Source organism: Pleurodeles waltl, chromosome 3_1 (genome assembly GCF_031143425.1).
Source record: "Pleurodeles waltl isolate 20211129_DDA chromosome 3_1, aPleWal1.hap1.20221129, whole genome shotgun sequence".
Lineage (NCBI taxonomy): Eukaryota > Metazoa > Chordata > Amphibia > Caudata > Salamandridae > Pleurodeles > Pleurodeles waltl.
This window is the reverse complement of record NC_090440.1, coordinates 1,545,551,079-1,545,570,724: the sequence shown is the minus strand read 5'-3', so window position 1 is coordinate 1,545,570,724 and position 19,646 is coordinate 1,545,551,079. Positions and strand designations below refer to the sequence as shown.

At 44.8% G+C, this 19,646-nt stretch overlaps 1 protein-coding gene across 3 annotated transcripts in view; it reads left to right on the top strand.

Moving 5' to 3' along the window:
* PTPRU (protein tyrosine phosphatase receptor type U) overlaps window positions 1-19,646 on the top strand; it is a 765,217-nt gene that overhangs the window by 526,702 nt on the left and 218,869 nt on the right. For all 3 annotated transcript variants that reach the window (XM_069225125.1, XM_069225127.1, XM_069225126.1), the window contains exons 13-14: window positions 8,553-8,589; window positions 9,411-9,549. In XM_069225125.1, the coding sequence (XP_069081226.1) occupies window positions 8,553-8,589; window positions 9,411-9,549 (176 nt within the window). The remainder of the gene's footprint in view (window positions 1-8,552; window positions 8,590-9,410; window positions 9,550-19,646) is intronic.

The following is a 19,646-nucleotide window of genomic DNA, read 5'->3' as shown; positions in this document are numbered from 1 at the left end:
GAACCCCAACTTTCACTGAATGTCAACTTACTTGGATTCACATTGTATCCCGACCCCACCTTCAGGGAACCACAAAAAGACATACTGGTACCAGCTCTCTCCTAAAGAAAGTGAAACTCTTCCAGAAAGCAACTTCAGCACTGCTGTTCAAAGCCTCGTACTCTTGATTCTGGATAGTGGTAAAGCCCTACTCCATGGCCTCCCACACTCCACACTTACACTCCTTAAGGTCATCCTACACACCACAGTATGCCTCTTCCAGTGGCTGGAGAAATATGATTACATCACCCCCCCAACCTGATGGAACTCAGTTGGCTCCCTTACCAGTCTACACCATCTTCATATCAGCTATATCATTCACAAAGCTACGATGACTAGTACCCCAATTTTTTGCAGACAAGCTCTCCATCTTTCGTGGTTCTGGACACACCCAGAGTCAGGACACCATCAGACTGCAGACTAAAAATGAATGAAGTAGAAGAAACAAGGCAGCAGGCCTTTTTCTTTTCCATCTGTGCACCCGAGATCTGGAACAACATTTCTATATCCCACAGGAATGCCTCAAGAGCACCCTAATTTAGGAAAGAGATGAAGACTAACCTCTTTAAAGAACACTACATCATAATGCATTAACCATCCACACCCCCACTTCCATGACCTCTCATCACACATTGTATTTATGCTTGTCTTTGACCTTGTACAGTGCTCTGTTGTCTTTTGGCTAGGTTTGTACTATTGAACACCATATGCATATGTGCATATATAGTGACTTATGCTATACAAGTAGTCTTTCTCAGTTACTCCAACTCTCCCATTCAGCTACCTATTTGTTCACTCATTTAGCAGTCATCCGTGAGATCACCAGGCTTTGGCCCTGTAGGTATTCTTTGGCAGATGACTAGGACAATCATGAGAGTGCTGATGTCACAAATTTGAAATCCTGTAGATACTCTGTCACTGAACTCTAGGACCAGCAAGAGATTACTTCTAATATCACCATGTGTTTTCCCAGGAGATTCTAAAAAAAAAAAACAATGGCACTGACAGAACAATAGACCTGGGGAAGCATCAACCACATATTAAGCTCTTTGACTTTGAAAGTATTCAAGTCTTTGGCAGTGTCAACCATGTGCTAGGACCTGTGTGCATGCCAGGAGGCTGTGGTATAGGTATTCACGTGTCATTCAGTGTCTGTGCCTCTGAAATGCACTAGAGCACTGTTAATGGTATGGCACCAGAATATCATGGCCTAAATATTGTCTCACAAAAATATTGTGACCTTAAGATTGTTTACAAATATATTTCCCCATTGGAGTTAATAGTAGAAATCTATGCTCCTAGGAGAAATATTTGTGGAAAACATATTTAGTCCACAATAGTTATGACACAAGGGGGGTTATTCTAACTTTGGAGGAGTGTTAATCCGTCCCAAAAGTGACGTTAAAGTGACGGATATACCACCAGCCGTATTACGAGTTCCATAGGATATAATGGACTCGTAATACGGCTGGTGGTAAATCCGTCACTTTTCCGTCACTTTTGGGACGGATTAACACCTCATCCAAAGTTAGAATAACCCCCAAGGTCTTTCTGTTTACAATACATTCAGCTGACTTCGGTGTAGTCATTTGGAGAGTTGTCCAAGTGTAATGCCAATGCACTGTTTTTCAGACCATTATTATTGAAAAACTAACTCCTTGTTAACTTTGGCAAGTTTGCTTATTGGAGCTATCAACTACAGATTCTGTCCATTTTGTATCTTCGATCACTGAGCAACCTTACTGGCTGCGCCTGTACAATCTTCTATGCCCAAACTGTAAACTGAGTACAAACATTAGTGTTATCTGGGAGCGCTATTAACAGTTGCCTATGTGACCAACCAACAGGTTTGTTTGGTTTTGTATAGCAGACACATATTTTAATAAATATCCATACTGCGTAATTTGCTAACAAAATTAAACTTTTCTTATGTCCCAAATCCACACAATTCTAATATGGTAGTTTTCATGCCTATGTCAATAAGACCCCTACTACTTTCTTGAATACTCCATTAACCATTTTCTAAATGACCAGATCATGAAGGTCTACGGTTTGTTAAAGCACACATATGTGGCAATGCAACCTTCACAGTCTTCTTTGGTTATATCATTAACAACATCCTAAATCCCCAAATCACACATGTAAATAAAAGGCCACTCATCATGGCGGCTGGTGATCAAAATTGTTCTGTTTGAGGTTTGTTTACAGCATTTTTCATAGCAGAAAACCAGTAGCTGGACTTTTTTTAATTACGGAAACTGCACTCCTAACAGTCCTATGCTTTGACAAGTCTTAACCAGGCAAATCATGTGCTTGAGTAATTGTGATGCTGGGAAGTTTGTCTTGGTGGCCGGTGTTTCATTTATTTGTCAATGCGTTATTCCTTCATCATCAAAAACCTGCTGTCTAGTGCAAGTTCCCATAGATCAGATTTGTGTAGGATTTTCAGAATGACATCTGAAAGTGTAAATGAGGTACATATAAATTCAAAGACTGAAGGCACTTATTATTAAATCAGCCAAAGGACACGCACCCCAATTGTATCTGTGCAGATTAAGGTGCAACCTCTCATTAAATTGAGGTCACCCTCTAGCTCATTCTATCAATCAATCAATCAATCAGGAATTTGTAGAGCGCACTACTTACCCGTGAGGGTCTCAAGATGCTGAGGAAGGGAGGGGGAGAAGGGTGGGAGAGGTGCTGCTACTGCTTGAACAGCCAGGTCCTCAGAAGTTTCCTGAAGGTAAGGAGGTCTTTGGTCTGGCGTAGGTGAGTGGGAAGAGTGTTCCATGTTTTGGCGGCGAGGTGCAAGAATGATCTACTGCCGGTTGTAGTTCTGCAGACCCGTGGGACGGTTGCGAGGGTGAGGTCGGCGGAGCAGAGATGCCAGGTCGGGGTGTAGAAGGAGAGGAGTCTGTTGAGGTATTCTGGTCCGGTGTTGTGCAGTGCTTTGTGAGCATGGGTGAGGAGTTTGAAGGTGATTCTCTTGTTGACTGGGAGCCAGTGCAGGTTTTTCAGGTGGTCTGTGATGTGGCAGTGGCGGGGATGTCCAGGATGAGGCCTGCGGAGGCGTTCTGGGTGTGTTGCAGCCTCTTCTGGAGTTTGCCCATGGTTCCTGCGTAGAGGGCATTGCCATAGTCCAGCTTGCTGCTTACGAGAGCTTGGGGGACTGTTCTTCTGGTTTCTGTGTGTATCCATTTGTAGATCTTTCGGAGCATGCAGAGGGTGTTTAAGCAGGAGGAGGAGATGACATTGACTTGCTGGGTCATGGATAGTGAGGAATCCAAGATGAATCCAAGGTTGCATGTGTGGTCGGTGGAAGTCGGAGTGGCTCCGAGGGTGGCAGGCCACCAGGAGTTATCCCATGCTGAGGGGGTGGACCCGAAGATGAGAACTTTTGTCTTGTCGTAATTGAGTTTGAGGCAGCTGCTCTTAATCCATTCAGCGATGGCCTTCATTCCTTCGTGGAGGTAGGTCTTGGCGAGTCCTTGGTGAGGGAAAGGATCAGCTGGGTGTCGTCGGCATATGAGATGATGTTGAGGTTGTGGGATCGAGCGATGTTAGCGAACGGGGCCATGTAGACGTTGAAGAGGGTCGGGCTGAGGGACGAACCCTGGGGAGCGTAGGGTGTGGTGGTAGATGGTGTCAAACGCGGCCCAGAGGTCCAGGAGGATGTGGGCCGTGGTTTTGGCGCTGTCCAATATGGTTCTGATGTCGTCGGTGGCGGCGATGAGGGTGGTTTCAGTGCTGTGGTTGCTGCGGAGTCCGGATTAGGAAGGGTCCCGGATGCAGTTCTCCTCAAGGAAGCGGGTTAGTTAATTGTCTGTCGACAGCCTTCTCAATTACTTTTTCCAGGAAGGGGAGCAGGGAGATAGGCCGGAAGTTCTTGAGGTCCTTGAGGTCCCTTGGGTCTATGGCAGCAACCTGTTTCCTCCAGGGAAATGCTGAACATCTGTCTTTCTAAGATGGAGACTGAAGCTCTTACCCTTCCCCAGTCCTGAAAGTCTAGAGTTCATGGCTACCATCCTGATGTGGGTAGTGGAGCATGCCGCCTGTTCATTGACTGGTCCTGGTGCCATCTGAGAGTGGGTAGGAGTAGTATGTCTGCTGATTTTTACTTTCTCCTGGGCACCCCCTTCATAAGCATAGGGTAAGGTTTTGTTGCTTCCAGAGTATGGCTGATAGTGGACACTTTGATGCATACATGGCGCTGCAGTGATGGTGGCGACAACAGCTGTACCAGCATGGCATTGAGCAGTTTATTTGGCACCGTGGTTTGAAAGTGCCCTGGAGGCTTCTAACTCGTCGTATCGCTGTGTCCCAGAGCGACGTGCAAAGCAGGGCCATGGAGAAGAGCCAGGAGGACGGCCGTGCCACACACTCGGGCACAGCTTCCTGTTCAGCAAGCAGCCGGATCCTCTGCCTGAGTTTTGATCAACGCACGGGCGCCCTGTGAGCAGCAGCGGATCTGGCACTTTTACTGTCACCGTGGGGCTAGAGGGGGGCGCGCCAGCCCCCGCCGAGCAGTAAATCTGTTTATTTCTATAGACCCAAGGTGAGAGGCAACCCTTTTTCAACCTGTTAATCGACTGAGGCTTGTTTTCTCCTCTTTTAATGGCCATCTGCCCCAGCCTTGGCTCGATAGATAATTTGTGGCTTGCCGTAGACCGGGTGCAGGCTCCGGCAGGGAGGGGGTGTAGGCCACAGCGCGGGTGGCTGCATTGCCTGTCTCCGCGCAGTTACTCTGGTGCATGATGTACAGAGGATGCGGCTGTGCGCATTATTGATCAGAGGGCCGTGGGTTTGGCGTCAGACTTCAGAGAGAAGTCAACGTGACACGCGCCCCGTTGTTTAATAAGTGCGTGATAAAGTATTTCCTGTAATACTGCAGATGTGTACGCATATTGCAAGACACCAATCAGTTGTGCGAGTAATTAGGGTGATCTTCTTATATTCATTTATTTCATATTATTACGTCCATCTGTCGCCTTGTGGACTATAAGCGCATGCAATATCAAGATGACTTACTATATATTTTTTATTCATGGTAAGGGCAATCTTATTCAGTGGAGTACGTTATCGCCTACCATTACAGTGCATCATTACCTTAATTAATACTTTCAGTGCTCCATGCAATACTCTCTCTGCTATAAGAGCCTACCTTGTAGAAAGGAAACGGGCCGTCTCACAAGAGCAGGACAGGAAGGGGTAACCCCACCAGAATCCAAATCAGGAAGTGCAGAAAGAAAGAGACCAGAAGGCAGTCCTTCTCGAACTACACACACACACTGTGTGCTTCATGGTTAATCGAGCCCTAGGTCCAAAAGCCCTTTGAGACCACCAACAAAGAGCCTTCCCCTCCTCTGCTCCCCTCTCACAATTCCGCTAGAATGGCCCATGGGAGAACTCACTTCCAACTCATGGACACCATCCTGTAGTCGTCCTCTGCCTTACCCAATGCATGGAGTCCAGTACCGTGTGGATACAGTTGTACCTTAAGCAGGGCGTGTGAGAATCAATTGTCAGGCCTTGGTCCAAGCCGATGTGGGACCCTCTGGACCCTTCTTCCATTGGTGAAAGGTGCTATAGGAACCTGTTCCTTAGTATTAATATAGAGAAACCATGTTGCCATCTAGTAGGATGGTCCAGCAATTTGCCCCATTAGCAATAAAGATGGTCGGTTTGCTCAGTTATAAATCCATATGTTCCTTTTGCTCAAAAACCACGAGGCCCTGTAAATGGTGGGACCCTGTGCATAATGCCCCCCTTCCACACCTTTGTGACGGCCATGACTTTAGGAATTGAGGCCACAAAGCTCTCAGATATGTAGAAAAAATAGGTAACTAGAAAGTGTGGCTAAACAGGCATAATATAGCCAGCACTTTGTGGCAAACACATGTTTTAGCAGTAGGATGTAGGCCACTTTCATGCTCGGCTGGCTGTTAAATTTGACACAGTATGTGTAAGGATTGTCGTTTGTCTAAACTTCAGCTTTGCATGAAATAAATAGGGAGCAATGAAGACGTTCTGTTCATCTAGATGATAAAGTAAGAGAGGGTGTTCACTTGAAAGGAATCTGAAAAAAGTGTAGAACATTCCCTCCAATATTTAAAGAGTACAATATGTCCACAAACATTTAAGCACAGATGAAGTTGCCATTGCACGAGTTTAAATGTAGTCCAGGACAGACATAATTTAAATCAGGCACATTTAGGGGCGATGTGAAGTTTGGAGTCCCACTCATAACTTTTTCAAAGTCGAAGGTCATGACTCGGCTGTGCCACAACACAAAACACGTAAAGTTGTAGGAATGAAGAAACAAAAAGAATGCAAAATAAAAGGAATACATAAGAGTAAGAGGAAAGATAGTAAATTAAAGGAATGACAAAACACCTAAATTAAGAAAGAATAACAAATCACAAAAAAGTGATATAAGGATAGCCTGCAGACAAAACAAACAAAAACGTGAAAGGGGGCCCCCGAAGAAGAGAACATTGAAAACAGTGAATGCCTTAACAAATATAGCAGAGTAGCAGGAGAAGCAGATTGCTATGTATGTTAAAGATTACAATGTGAATGAAATGTGCAAGACCCTATATGGGTTTATGTTACCCCATTCAGAGTTCTTTTTTGACTGACAGTTGATTGGTTCCCATCATTGAAAAATAGTTCATTGGGTTCATATAGTGACTCTAAAGATGTATATATGGGTGCGGGTCACAGGCTCTGATCCAAGTCAGTAATATCTAGGTAAATGCACACAACTTCAACTCATCTGTAGGATACGTATAGGTGTGAGGGAGTTGAGAAACCTTTTACAGAGATTTGTATCAAGTGCATTATTCACATGTCCCCATTAAAGTGATTTAGTAGGCTACTGTAGGCTACTGTCAGGATCTGTGTGGAACCTGTAGGCCACAAGCTCCAGTGAGGTAGCTTCCTCCCGCCATTGCACTGATCACTGAGTTCACTATCAGAAGTCATAATCTTACAAAGAGAAGTCAATGAAAATTTAATATTCTCTCCTAATGCACCAGTGTGGCACCTAAGACCAAATCAATTTCTGATCGCCCTAGTTCCCCCTACCTGCACCCACTCCTTGTGCCACCTGCCGATCTTGCCTACGGGCCCTCTGCTTTGTAGCTACAACAGGCTGTTCTTTACCCCACGACGCAGCTATTCTAATTTCCTACAGGCTACCTCTGATTTTTTTTTCATGTCAGACCTCTTCTTTGATAGGTTATTCCCGACTACTACTTATATCACAAGTAATGTGCTACTACGGTGTCAGCAGTATGCTGATTATCATAAAAATATAGAATTATGTTGTCCTTGCCATAGTGAAGTGTCTTTGCCGTTTAAGTGTCTGGGTACTATCATTAACCAACCCAGAAGGGATAATTTTATCAATTTAGGAATCATAGGAAACAGGCAGTGTCTGCTCAGCTGTAATCTTCGTGTTGCTAACAAGTAATATCTGCAGCATGTGCACTAACTGAACTATTCCAAACATTATACCGAATACTTAGGCTGAAAGGGTCAGGTGCATCAATGTAATGCATTAAATGCCAAATAAAAAACGTAATTTACCGATCTATTGTGAGCTGCCATATTTATTTTTGGTAGCTGTCTGGTGTGGTTTATTATGTCTCTCACACAGACTGTGCCATAGTTCACAGTTCAAGACATTGTCAAGTAGAAAGATGTTAAAATGTTTGTACTGCGTGGTGTTGGATGGAGCATGGAGCAGTGCTTAATTTGTGATTGTTGTTTCCGGTGCTGAGCACCAGCACTTATTTTTGAGGGCCGGCGCGTATTCTTCTGCCTCAAGCATTTGCTGCGAGCAAAAAACACATTTGGCAAAGATGGAGGAAGAGAAAAACGAAAAAGAGTCACAATGGGAGATAGCAGAAAGCTGCAGGAGTGAGCTGAAGGGGAAGGGAGTGGCTTCAAATGTATTGAAGAGGCCCGAGATGGCTTCAGGATTACGCTGCCTCAGTATTCCATGTTGACACATTTAATTGCAGCAGCTGTGTGTTTCAGAGGCGAGCTCTGAGCACCGGCACAATTTTATTTACAAATTAAGCACTGGCATGGAGGGTTGTAGGACTCTTCTCAAGAGTGGTACGCCTGGGGAAAAAGGTTTGTTATTCACCCCTTGAATCTGCAGAACTCACTTCGAGTCAGGTGTTGATGTGCTAGTCTGCCACATTTCTTCGAATGCAGGGATGAAAATAACAGATCACTCTATACACTGAGCCCACCTCTATCCAGTTCCGGGATTTGCCGTTACAAAGTACATGGTACTTTATTTCAGTTGGAAAACTGCAACATCCTGTTTTCACGGGCAAATGAAGACCCAGTACTAGATTACTGTATTCCTGTGACATGGAGTTATCTGGTAACCCATCTGCAAATAGGATTGTACAATCCAATGCAATAAATAATGCTCCCGTCTAGAATGAGATCTGTTTATAGTGATTTCAGATGTCTTTATTTCTTTCCTTCTCTAGGAGACCCGTCTGAATTGTGTCCGGATCGCCAGGAAAGGTGAGATGAACACGAGTGACTGAATGGGTGAGCACGTTTGCGTGAGTCAAACCTTGGGTCAAAATATGAACCCAGGTGCAAAGGTGGACAGACCTTTGTAACATGGAGAGGGTCCAGACAGGCCAGTGGCTCTGAAGGCCAGTAGAGATAGTCTATGGTCAGGCAAGTCCGTTATGACAGTGCAACCGAATAGTCTGCTGTCACAGGGGAGAGTCAGACTGCTGAAGTGAGTTTGGGGCGGAGCGTGCCTTCATCTGGAGTTAGCATGTTAAAGAGTTCCAGTAAGTCATGGCTGGAGAAATCTTTGTGTATTAGCGTGGCCTTTTCCCAGCAGGGGATCAGTGCAGGCTGGGTCACAGCAGAAGTGGACACCCTGTGACATCAAGAACTAAAGCATTACATCTGAAACCTTTCTAATCCTATTGTGTTTTTGCCTGCCTCCATCCCAAAATTCTTTTGTGACCTAACTGCTGCACTCAACACAAAGTTGTTGACTGAGAGACTTTCTTTAGTTTCAGGATGAGTTCTGTTTGCTCCATGATAATGCTGTGTTTACTTTAAACATGGGATCAGAGTTTTGATCCTCCTTAAAATGACCCACACTCACGCCTTGTTTTGATGAGGGGAGGAAGGATATATGGGGAGACTTTACTAGTAGGTGTTTAAATTTCTTTTCACAGTATGGATTTTACGTGGACTCCAAGACCCAAAAGGCCTAGGTCGCACTTCACGGCATTAACACAGTTGGTGCATGTGATTTCTTGCTCATGCCATGGCTGGTATTTTAACTGCCCTGTTCTCTCATTTCCCATAACATTCAGCGGCCTGCAAGGAGACCAAACGCGCCATGGAAGTCACGCAGCACTCGGAGGAGATGGGGCTGATCCTTGGTATTTGTGCCGGCGGGCTTGTGGTCCTCATCATACTTCTTGGAGCCATCATAGTGGCCATCCGCAAGGGGTAAGAACCATGGAGGGGTGAGGTTGATGACGTCATTGTGGAGTGGAAAGAGGAGACACTCACAGATGTCCCTTTGGAAAGATATCTAGTTCCCCAACATGTAGTGAGAATAAGAATCATCTACCCTTTGGCAGTGCACTGCCAATGAAATGGAGAGAATGGTGCATTCAGTGTGACGTGCAATATCGCCCCTCTTATACTGGAGTGTGGAGATTGCTGTAGTTTGACAGGAGTCTAACACCTCCTCCCCATCCCTACGCCAGCAATGATGTCTAGAGAATGTTGAGAGCGGGCAGGTGTTTAGCAGCCCCCTAGGATGCTGAGGATTTACAGGTCAAAATTCCCCCGGCAGTATATTTTAGACTGCACTTGGTGGCAGTCTAACATCATACTAGCAGTGATGTCTAAAATGTTTTATTTATTTATTGCTTTGCCATTTTATATAGTGTGTACATAGCCTGTAGGCATCAGAGCGATTTACAATAAAGCAGAATGTATCAACAACCAATAGAAAATATACATGTAACATTAGTGGTGGGGTGAACACCAGGTTAGCCTCCTCGTGAGGAAGAGCACTTCGCACATTTTCATTGTAAAACATAGCAGTGACAAGCAAGTGGTACATACAGTACTAGGAGCTGGGGAACATTCATTCGTGCTGGATGAGGTTAGTCTGCACTTTGCAGAGCATGAGGGGATAGGATCGGGTTAGGTCCTGTGTCGTTCAAAACATAGAGTGCAGAGTCTGTCCCACTGGAAGTGGAGTCCAGACTATTGTACATGCAGGCAGGAGCCTAACACCTGGAAGTGAAGTCTAGAAAAAATGGTGCATTGGCTTAGCCTGAGTGCAACTTGCTCTGGAAGTGTGGTGTCAGCAGTGCTTAATTTGTGCTTGTTGTTTCCGGTGCTGAGCACGGGCACTTATTACTAAGGGCCAGGGCTTAGTTTTCTGTCTCAAGCATTTACTCCGAGCAAAAGACATGTGGGAAAGGCGGAGGAAGAGAAAAACAAAAAAAGCGTCAGAAAGGGGAAAAGCAGGAAGCTACAAGAGTAAGCTGAAGGGGTAGGGGGTGGCTGTAAATGGATTGAAGAGGCCCGAGGTGGCTTCAGGTTTACGCTGCCTCAGTATTATGTGCTCGCACTTTTAATTGCAACAGCCCCTTGTTTAAGAGGGGAGCTTTGAGCACCGGCACCTTTTTATTTACAAATTAAGCACTGGGTGTCAGTACTTGTCAGCCCCTGGGGCTGGCGTTTTGCCTCCCTAGAGCAACCAGGGGCATTTCACTGAATTTGAAAGAAGCCCGCCCGGTGCACATGGCGGCCCTTGGGGCTTGCACCGCTGGCCAGTGTCACGCCGGTAACCCAGACACATTGTAGCGAGATGCATTGAGCGACCGTTTTTTCCAGGGCTGCTTAGATCCATGGCTTTGTGGCTGCACTTGGACATTGTTACGGAGAACAGGAAGAACGGAAAGAGGATGTTGAATGTGTCTGTGTAATTGCTTGCCTTTCACGATCCATTTGCCATCAGCACTCATGGATATCTCGCAGACTGGGCCGTTACCCGCAGCGTTAATGCAGCTTGCTGCAAGCTCAGGCCCCGATGGAGGGAAGCGCTGGGTGGCCTCGCACAGCTCTTTGCCACCACAGGGTGCAGAGATTGACTATGACTCCCTCTCTTTAACAAGAAGTAGAGACTGGCTATTTTCATTTCCTGTGTTCCCGTCACCACTTTCACGGTCCTGTGATTATTCGCCACACCAAGACCCCGATCACACCTGACTCTTCCCTACCTCTGGTCCCAAATTTCATATTCGACAGATGAGGCATTTTTGCTCCTTTAGGAGTCACTGTTCGCCTGGCAATAGACCAACCACCGATTTCCTCTTCTCTTTTGGAGGTTTGCAGACTTTAAAACATGAAAAAAGCAAAGGAGTGAAGGGTCATAGAACTTGGACTCTTGCTGTGCCCATGCCAGTGTATGCAGTATGTGTCCTTGAGGGGGCGTGTGGTACATATGTGTGATATATGCCCATGAGGTTGTATCCATACCAGAAGAGGTGGGCGAGCCACTGAAAGCTTGAGCCGAATGTGTGACTCCTTTCGAGGTCCTCTGGGAACCTCGTGCCCAAAAGCTACAGCTGCTGACCATGTATCATTGGAAGCTGGGTTCGAATCAGTCATGGCTCAGCATCTTGTGAATCCCAGCATATGTCCCGTGATTGGAAAAAAAAAACCATAATACGTAGTCTGTCTCTATTGTAAAGCGCTGTTATATCCTTGTGTAAGGTGCGTGCTATGTAAAAATGCATTAAGTTGGATTGTGCCTCTCAACCACGCTGCAATCTCATCCTCCAAGACTAAGAACAAAGCATTAATCTTTGAAGGCAGAAAGAGATACCCAGCTAGTGGTTGAATGGTACAGTGTGAAACCGGCAACTCTGGGGTCTTGTCCAGCTTCCCGGCTTGACTAAATTGTGTGATCCACAGCAAATATGTTATGTCACTGAGTATCCTTTTTGTTTGATACCTCATATGGGACCACCTTCAAATACTTGAGTTCTGGATCTATGCTGTACAAAAAAAGTCTTCTTTTTGATTTAATAGCCTGTAAGGTTGCACCGTCTATAATAGAAATTTAGGCCAACTATTCAGTTCACATGACAACTGACGTGCCTCTTAGTTCACTGATAGAATTTGGAGGCAGGAATATTTCTGAGTTCATTTTTTGTAAGTACTTCTTTTGCTTTTTAAAGACATCTGCTTTGTGAAACTTTGAGGACAACTTACCATACTCTAACGGTTTGCTACATGATTTACAGGTCAAATATTTTCAGGGCTTGGCTCATACACTTGGAGCCAGAGTGACACTTGTCTCGGCTCTCTTTGTTAATTTGTTGGCTCACCCACCTCTACATGCTTGTGTGTGTGTGCTCACTGTGTCAATTAGTGTGCATGGACTAGGTCTGACCTAATTTGGGTTGTATGTCCTTGCTTTTTGTTTCTTTTACTAGATAGTAAGTAAGGTTTAGCCTGCGTGGTTTTTGCTTCATTTATGTTAATTCATAAGTGGAAATTATTGGCATGTTTGTTTACTACCCAACTATGGTGGTGCATAAGTGCGTTCTCTACAACTCGATAGAGGGAAAAGAATCCTCTTTTGGGTGGGGCATGAGCTTATTACAAAACATGGACTCATCTATAAATATAGGCCTGATATTTAGACAAACTATTCTACAAAGAAAATAATAAAAAAATTAATTGCGCCTAGATTTACAAAGACTTAATACAGCAATGCTGGAGGTAAAGTTGCAATGTTGGTGAACGTGAGAGAACAGAACTACGTCTTCTAAAAATTGTGCACTTCCGTTCTCACCATGTGCCGCCATACTTTCTGTTACCTAGTGCCAACAAAGACACACTTGTGCCACAGTGCAAGGGTGTCCGCATTGTAGTCGGGGTAGGTTTTGTGCAGAAAGGGGACACCTTCCTGCACAAAAACTGGCCTTTGAGGCTACTTCTTCGCTGTATGTGTGCGAATAGTACACATGCAAAGAGGAAATAGCAAGGCAAAAGAAAGATATTACTCCTTACACCCGCCTGAGGCAAGCACACCAACTTGGCATAAAACCATGTCTACAGGAATTTGGAGATATGGATTTTGTGTCAAAAACCTATGGGTGGATGTACAGGAATGCCCTTGATTCACCCATGGAACAATGCCTCCCTGACGCAAAGTACTGCAAGGTAAGGCAAGACAAAGCAATGCTCTGCATGCTGTTATTTTTTGTTATTACAAAGCAATGCTAATAGCCATTTGTGTTGCTTTGTAAATACCAAAAATAATTTTTCGCCGGGCCTGCGTTAAAGTAATCTAAACCTAATGCAGAACCTTTGCAAATACAGGCCTTGGTGTACTGGACCTATGTTTTAGCAGAGCCAACAAATACAGGTCATCTCTTAGACAGTTTAATGAGCATTGGGAGAAGCTAGCATAGAATGTGGTCTTGTTTTCTCTATTGCGAGTGCCAATGAGAAATCTTTCAGTTGGGCCTGTGAAGCATAGCACCGTCCACAGTTTGAGATTTTGCTGCTGCACACATGTTTGGTGAGAAGTTACTCTAGGTGAAGGCACAAAGAGTCGCATAAGTACATTAGGGGCACGGTGCTTAATTTAAATAAGAATACGTGCCAGGGCCCAAAGTTTTGCTCAGAAGCCCACAGCGGGTGATATTAAACGTAAGGGGTGGGGGATGTTGGTGCTGAATACCAAGGCTGCGTAGTCTTGATTCCACCTCATGCCTCCTTCATCCACCACCATACATTCCCTGCCCCTTTACCTCACTCTTCCAAGTTTTTCAACTTTGCTTTCTTTTTCTGTCTTTCTCTTACTCCAATAACCCTTTTTTTTTCTTTTACTCTGGGTCAAAGTCTTTTGAGGAAAAATAAATTCTGGTCCGACCTGCAACCGCTGACTAAGATTAGGCACTGATTAAGTGGGATTTTTTAATGAGATTCCTAAACAGGTGGTTGTGCCCAGAGGAAAAGGGATGCACTTTTGTTGCCGTACAGAGGTGGAAAAGTAAGTGCTTCAATGGCTAGTCAGGGGTAGTAAGCGCAATGTAGATGCAATTACAACACAATCTGCAGCATGAATTTCCAAAATGCGGAAGTGGATTCAGAATTCGGCCAAAAGGTGCACGGAGAGGCCAGAAATTCAGTTTTGGGGGAGGCATTTTGAGGGCAATTCTGCTCCTCTTCTGTCCCCGAGGAAGAGCGCTGACTCAGCTTGTGCTGTTTTTTCTTTCCACGCTGGCCAGGAGGAACCGCTATTCCTACTCTTATTACCCGTGAGTATTTCACTCTGCACTCCTTGCCGCTCAGGCCTATGCTCGCACGCGCACTTTTATTCCTTTGTTTTGCGTGGTTTTCTTTTGATTTCCTTTCTTTTCACGAATATATTTTTCTTTCCTTTCTTAAGTATCAATGTGGAGCCCACATTTCCCACTCTCGTGCTCCAGGCCTTGCATCCTTCTCTGGGTTCTTTATTCCCATTTTCACATTCCCTCCTACTTTAGTTTCTCTGCCTTCCTGCCCCCCTCCCTCGCTTACACTGCCAGTCCTTCGTTCCAGTCCTCATTCCTTCCATTATGCCTCCATTCTGAAGCATCTTTCGTCTTTGCTTCCTCCCCACTTTCCTTCTCTGTCCCATTACTCCTTTGCTCTTTCCTCTCCTTCATTCCTCTCAGCCTCCATTCTTTCTTTCCATTTTACCCATTTTTTTAAAATTCAGCTTCACCCGCCCTTGTTTTTCTTACTCTATACTTTTTTTTCATACTGCAAGTTTAACCAACACACAGATGAGTCACCGCACGTACTGCAGCGGTGAAATCTCTGCTCACACACAGTCCAGCTTCTGCATGTCCAGCAGCAACCTAAGCTTTGCTTACAAACAACAACGGGAGAGGCCAGCACAACTGCTATTGTACCTCACATACATTCTAGTGCAAGCTTCCTTCACACGCAGAGTAGTACAGCACATAGAGTACTCTCAGGAGCTTCTTTCACACACACAGTAGGTACATCACAGGCAGCAGGAGGGAATGCTTCTTCCCTCACACACAGCAGGCATAACAAGGCAAGAGAAGCAGTGCCAGCATTCCTCAGATATGGAATACATGCGAGACAGGCAGTAGCATGGGAAGCGTTTCTCAGACACAAAGAGCACATTAAAGATCGGCAACGGCAGCAGTCCAGGCTTCCTTCATACATGGAACATATCCAGCAAAGACGTCAGTAGAAAGCGCATCCCTGACATACAGAACAGACACTGCGCAGTGCAAGCACGCCTCGCACACTGATGGTAGGGCACATCGATCGATCAATTGTATGTTCCCAGCACACAGCGTTTCTACAGCACATATAGAACAGGTATAACACAAAGCAGCCACACAAGTCTCCCTCCCTCGCACACAATAGGTACCTGCTATCAAGCAACTATGCATGTTCCCATCACACGAACAGCCCTAGAGCACATACGTAACAGTTAAACCACAATTGCAGTGCAAGCTTTCCTCACACAAATAACATACTCAGTACATACACCAAGTGGTAGAGTGCCTGCATACACAGAACAGGTGCAGCAGATGAAGAAACCATGCAGGTTCAACACACAGACAGCACAACTGTACATAGTGCAGTAGTAAACATTAGTAAAATATTCCTTTGGTTCTCTCCTTATACAAAAAGTGTCAGGAGCAGTGCAAGCTTCCCTCAGACACAGCACAGGTAAGGCACTGACAATAGCCTAAAGTATACAAAAAAAGTGATGGACGGAATTCTTGAATTAATCTCAGCTGCTGGTAACTACTTGGGGCTGCATCCCAAACCATTGTTATTTTGCACACCATGTGACTTCAGTTTGGACCCATCTTTATGCAAATCAACCTTGACCCTGGTCCAGTCAGATAGTCTAGCCCAAACTGCCAAGCCAGGTCCTCACTAAACCGTAACACAAGCAACCTCAGACCAGTTTCTGCCTAGTTATGGGCTCATCAGCCAGGTGGAGCTTGGTTCCAGTTACACTGTGCACGGGACCTATATCTGGGCATTCCCGTCCCACTTAGACCCGCTCAGAAATTCTGCTATATCGCCCTCAAGGTCCTTGTGGCGAAGTCTTGGACACTCTCTCAAAGATTGTCGCCAATTTAGCCAACCTAAAACCTAACTTAACACTGCTGGGAGACTTGAATATCCATCTGGGGGATATCGCTGGGACCAAAGCACCTGGACTCTGCAGGATCTCTCTAGGCAACTCGAATTACCCAACTTGTCTCGGGTCCCACGCATGAAAAGGAGCACTCGAATGACCCGGTTTTCTCAAATGAGGTTTTGTTAAAGATCCAGGGCCCATTTCCTCTTACCTGGTCTGATCATTTTATGATTCGCTTCACCATTGATCTCACTTGCCCTCTTTCCAGTTGTAGTACATGGACAGAACGTTGCTGGTTTAAACACAATATTGATTCATGGAAACAGATCCTTACTACAACCAGACCTGAACTCAACTCAGACCCTAATCTGGTTTATACAGAGTTCTCACACTGGATTAATCAATCCTTGGATTTAGTAATCCGTATAAAAACTCAAATCAGCTATACCAAATCTAAATCGGTCCCTGTAGTATACTCCTCATCTCAGAACCTTACGACAACTATGATAGAAAGCAAAGAGACCTTCAGAAATTGGCAAAGCAAAATACAGGGAGCTCATTAGAAAGTATCATTGTGATATTAAATCTGCAAAGAGCACATATTATAATGAAAAAATAAAAATGGCCCTGAATGCACATAGAGAAATATTTCAGATTGTTAAAAACTGTTTTACATCCACCCTCTAATTCTTCAATCCCCGAATCTTCATCATCTTGCTGCAATGACATTGCAAGGCTCTTCCAGAAAAAAATCAGATGATATCTGCCTTACTTTTCGCTCACCTAATTTAGAACCTAACCCCATGGTTTGCAGTGAGGGCCAGCTGGTCTTTAACACAGTCTTTAGGACTTTTCCTAAAATGACGTTCAAGAATCTCTCAGCTATTTTAAATAAAGTTAAGTCAGGCTTCCTGCAGGAACCCATCCCTCCATTTATCCTAGCTAAAGCTCTTGATCAGATCTTTCTTTAAAAAACTAATCAGGACCCCCTTGACCTAGGGAATTACAGGCCCATTTTACTGTTACTTGGATTAAGCATAGCCCTGGAGAGTCATGCAGTGCTTGAAATGGAAAAAATAAAGTGCCGGTACTCTGTGCCAGAGTACCTGCTTGTTTCCGAGAAGTGCCGGTACTCTCCAATTAAAAGTATTACGTTTTTCCTGAGATGTGCCGGTACTCACCCTCTCAAATAAAAACTCAGTACCGGACAGTACCGGCCCATTTAAAGCACTGGAGTCATGTGAATAAGCATCTCTCAGAATATCTTGAGGCTCACAACATTCTTCATCCCACCCAGACTGGGACAAAAACTGCAGTCCTGGCAGAGGTTGAGGAGGCTAAAATGCTGCTGGATGAAGGAGGAACTGCTGCCATTGTCCTCCTCGATCTCAGTGCAGCATTTGACACTGTCAGCCATGACTTTCTTATTAAGATAATCTGTAATATGGGAGCTGCGGGCTGCACCCTCACCTGGCTCCAATCCTTCATTAGGAATAGGACTTTTCAGGTTTTTGAGGGCTTCTGCAGCTCAGACATTTTTTCATTGAACAAGTGAGTCCCTCAGGGTTCCTCAGTAAGTCCTACACTGTTCAATTTAAATATGCCCTCTACCCGATGTTGTTCTGTCATTCGGGATTTCTATAATCTCATATGCAGACGACACACAACTGGTTTTCGCCTTCTCACACAAGCAGGACTCCTGTTCCGGGGCCCTAGGCCCATGTCTAGAGGCTGTGGCCAACCGGATGAATAACTCTGCTCTAAAATTAAATGAAGAAAAGAGGGAACATATGATCCTGGGGAATTCTCCTCACCCACAATTGGACCTGGGGTGGCCCAGCATCTTAGGCACTCCTCCCTTGCCTCATCCAGTTATAAAAAACCTAGGCTTCTGGCTAGACAAAGCACTGATCATGGAAATTCAGGCTACAAAGTTAGCTGCAACAATGTATGAAAATCCTTCATCTGCTCCCCCCTCTTCCAAAAGAATATTTGTCCAGGCTCTGATTTTTTTTTTGTGCTTGGACTACGCATATTCCCTGCATTTAGGAACCCCAAAAATCTGTTCTGAGGAAACGGAAGGTCGTACAGAACTCTGCGGCCCGGTTGCTCCATAATAGTCCAAGACGATAGTCAGCTCAGTAAGCTCTCATGTCTCTCTATTGGCTCCCTGTGGCTCAAAGGGTTGCATTCAAATCCCTTTGTTTAGCTCGCAATGTATTTCTGGACAATGGCTCTGCGATATGTCAATCTTTGATCTCTCCCTATACTCTTACCAGAAATCTGAGGTCCACTAATTCTCGACTTACAGTGGTCCCCTTTATCAAAAAAGCCAGACGTAGAGGTTGTTCCTTTCGATACAATGTTGCCTTGCTATGGAACTCTTTGCCCCTCTCTCTACGGGCAACAAACTCTGAACTTCCTTTGCAGAAACTCCTGAAGACATGGTTGTTTGATGGCTTCCATCATTAATGCTTTGGACATCTGGTGACGCACTTAGCGCTGGGATGTCAACGGGTAGCCATGCACTCTATAAGTGCTATATGATCATAATGATGACTTAGGGCAACACAATAAAGTATACAAAAATGTGATGGATGGCACACTTAAATTAATCTCAGCCACTGGTAATTTCTCGGGCCGCATCCCAAACCATTGTAAATTTGCACACTGTGTCACCTCAGTTTTGACCTAGCTATGATAGCATCCTTTCTTAAAAAATTATGCATAGAAGCTACATCTCCCCGGGTGACATTACGGGAAATGACACCTCATGACCTCTGAACTCCGTGTAATGTTCTTTAATTTTGTAAAGATAGATAGTTAGTGCAGTGTCAAGGACGAAGCACAATGATAAATAGATTTTGATGAGAAACATTCACCCAGCTAAAGGCACAAATACTTTTAAAATATGAGAAGCCGGTCGAGCAACGTAACAAAGGTTTGCAGAATAGTCCACAGGAGAGCAGAGTGCAATAGTGTGGTAGAGAATCTTGCTCCATTTACTACCAAATGTCTCCACTGGAGTTAGCAGATTTGAGGAGGGGTGGATTTATGGCTGCATCTCCTTGGGTTTCTACTCTGAGTCCCATTCAGAAAGACCACAGGTGCCAGTTCTAAAGGGGTACCTAAAGACTGGAACCCCTTATTTTACACAGTGGCCATCTTTAGGTGAGCCATTCTACAGAAAAGGGTGCGCTATGGTTTGTTGGTGCTTTAAAGAAATGCTTTCCTATGCAAGCCAGAATGCATTCTCTAAACTTTCCATAACAAACAGCTGATTTCTTTCTACATGTACGTTAATGTTCCTATAACATGGGTCTAGTTTGTATAAACTCAATGGACTTCAAGTGCATTGTGTGCCTCTTAAAAAGTATGCACCTTT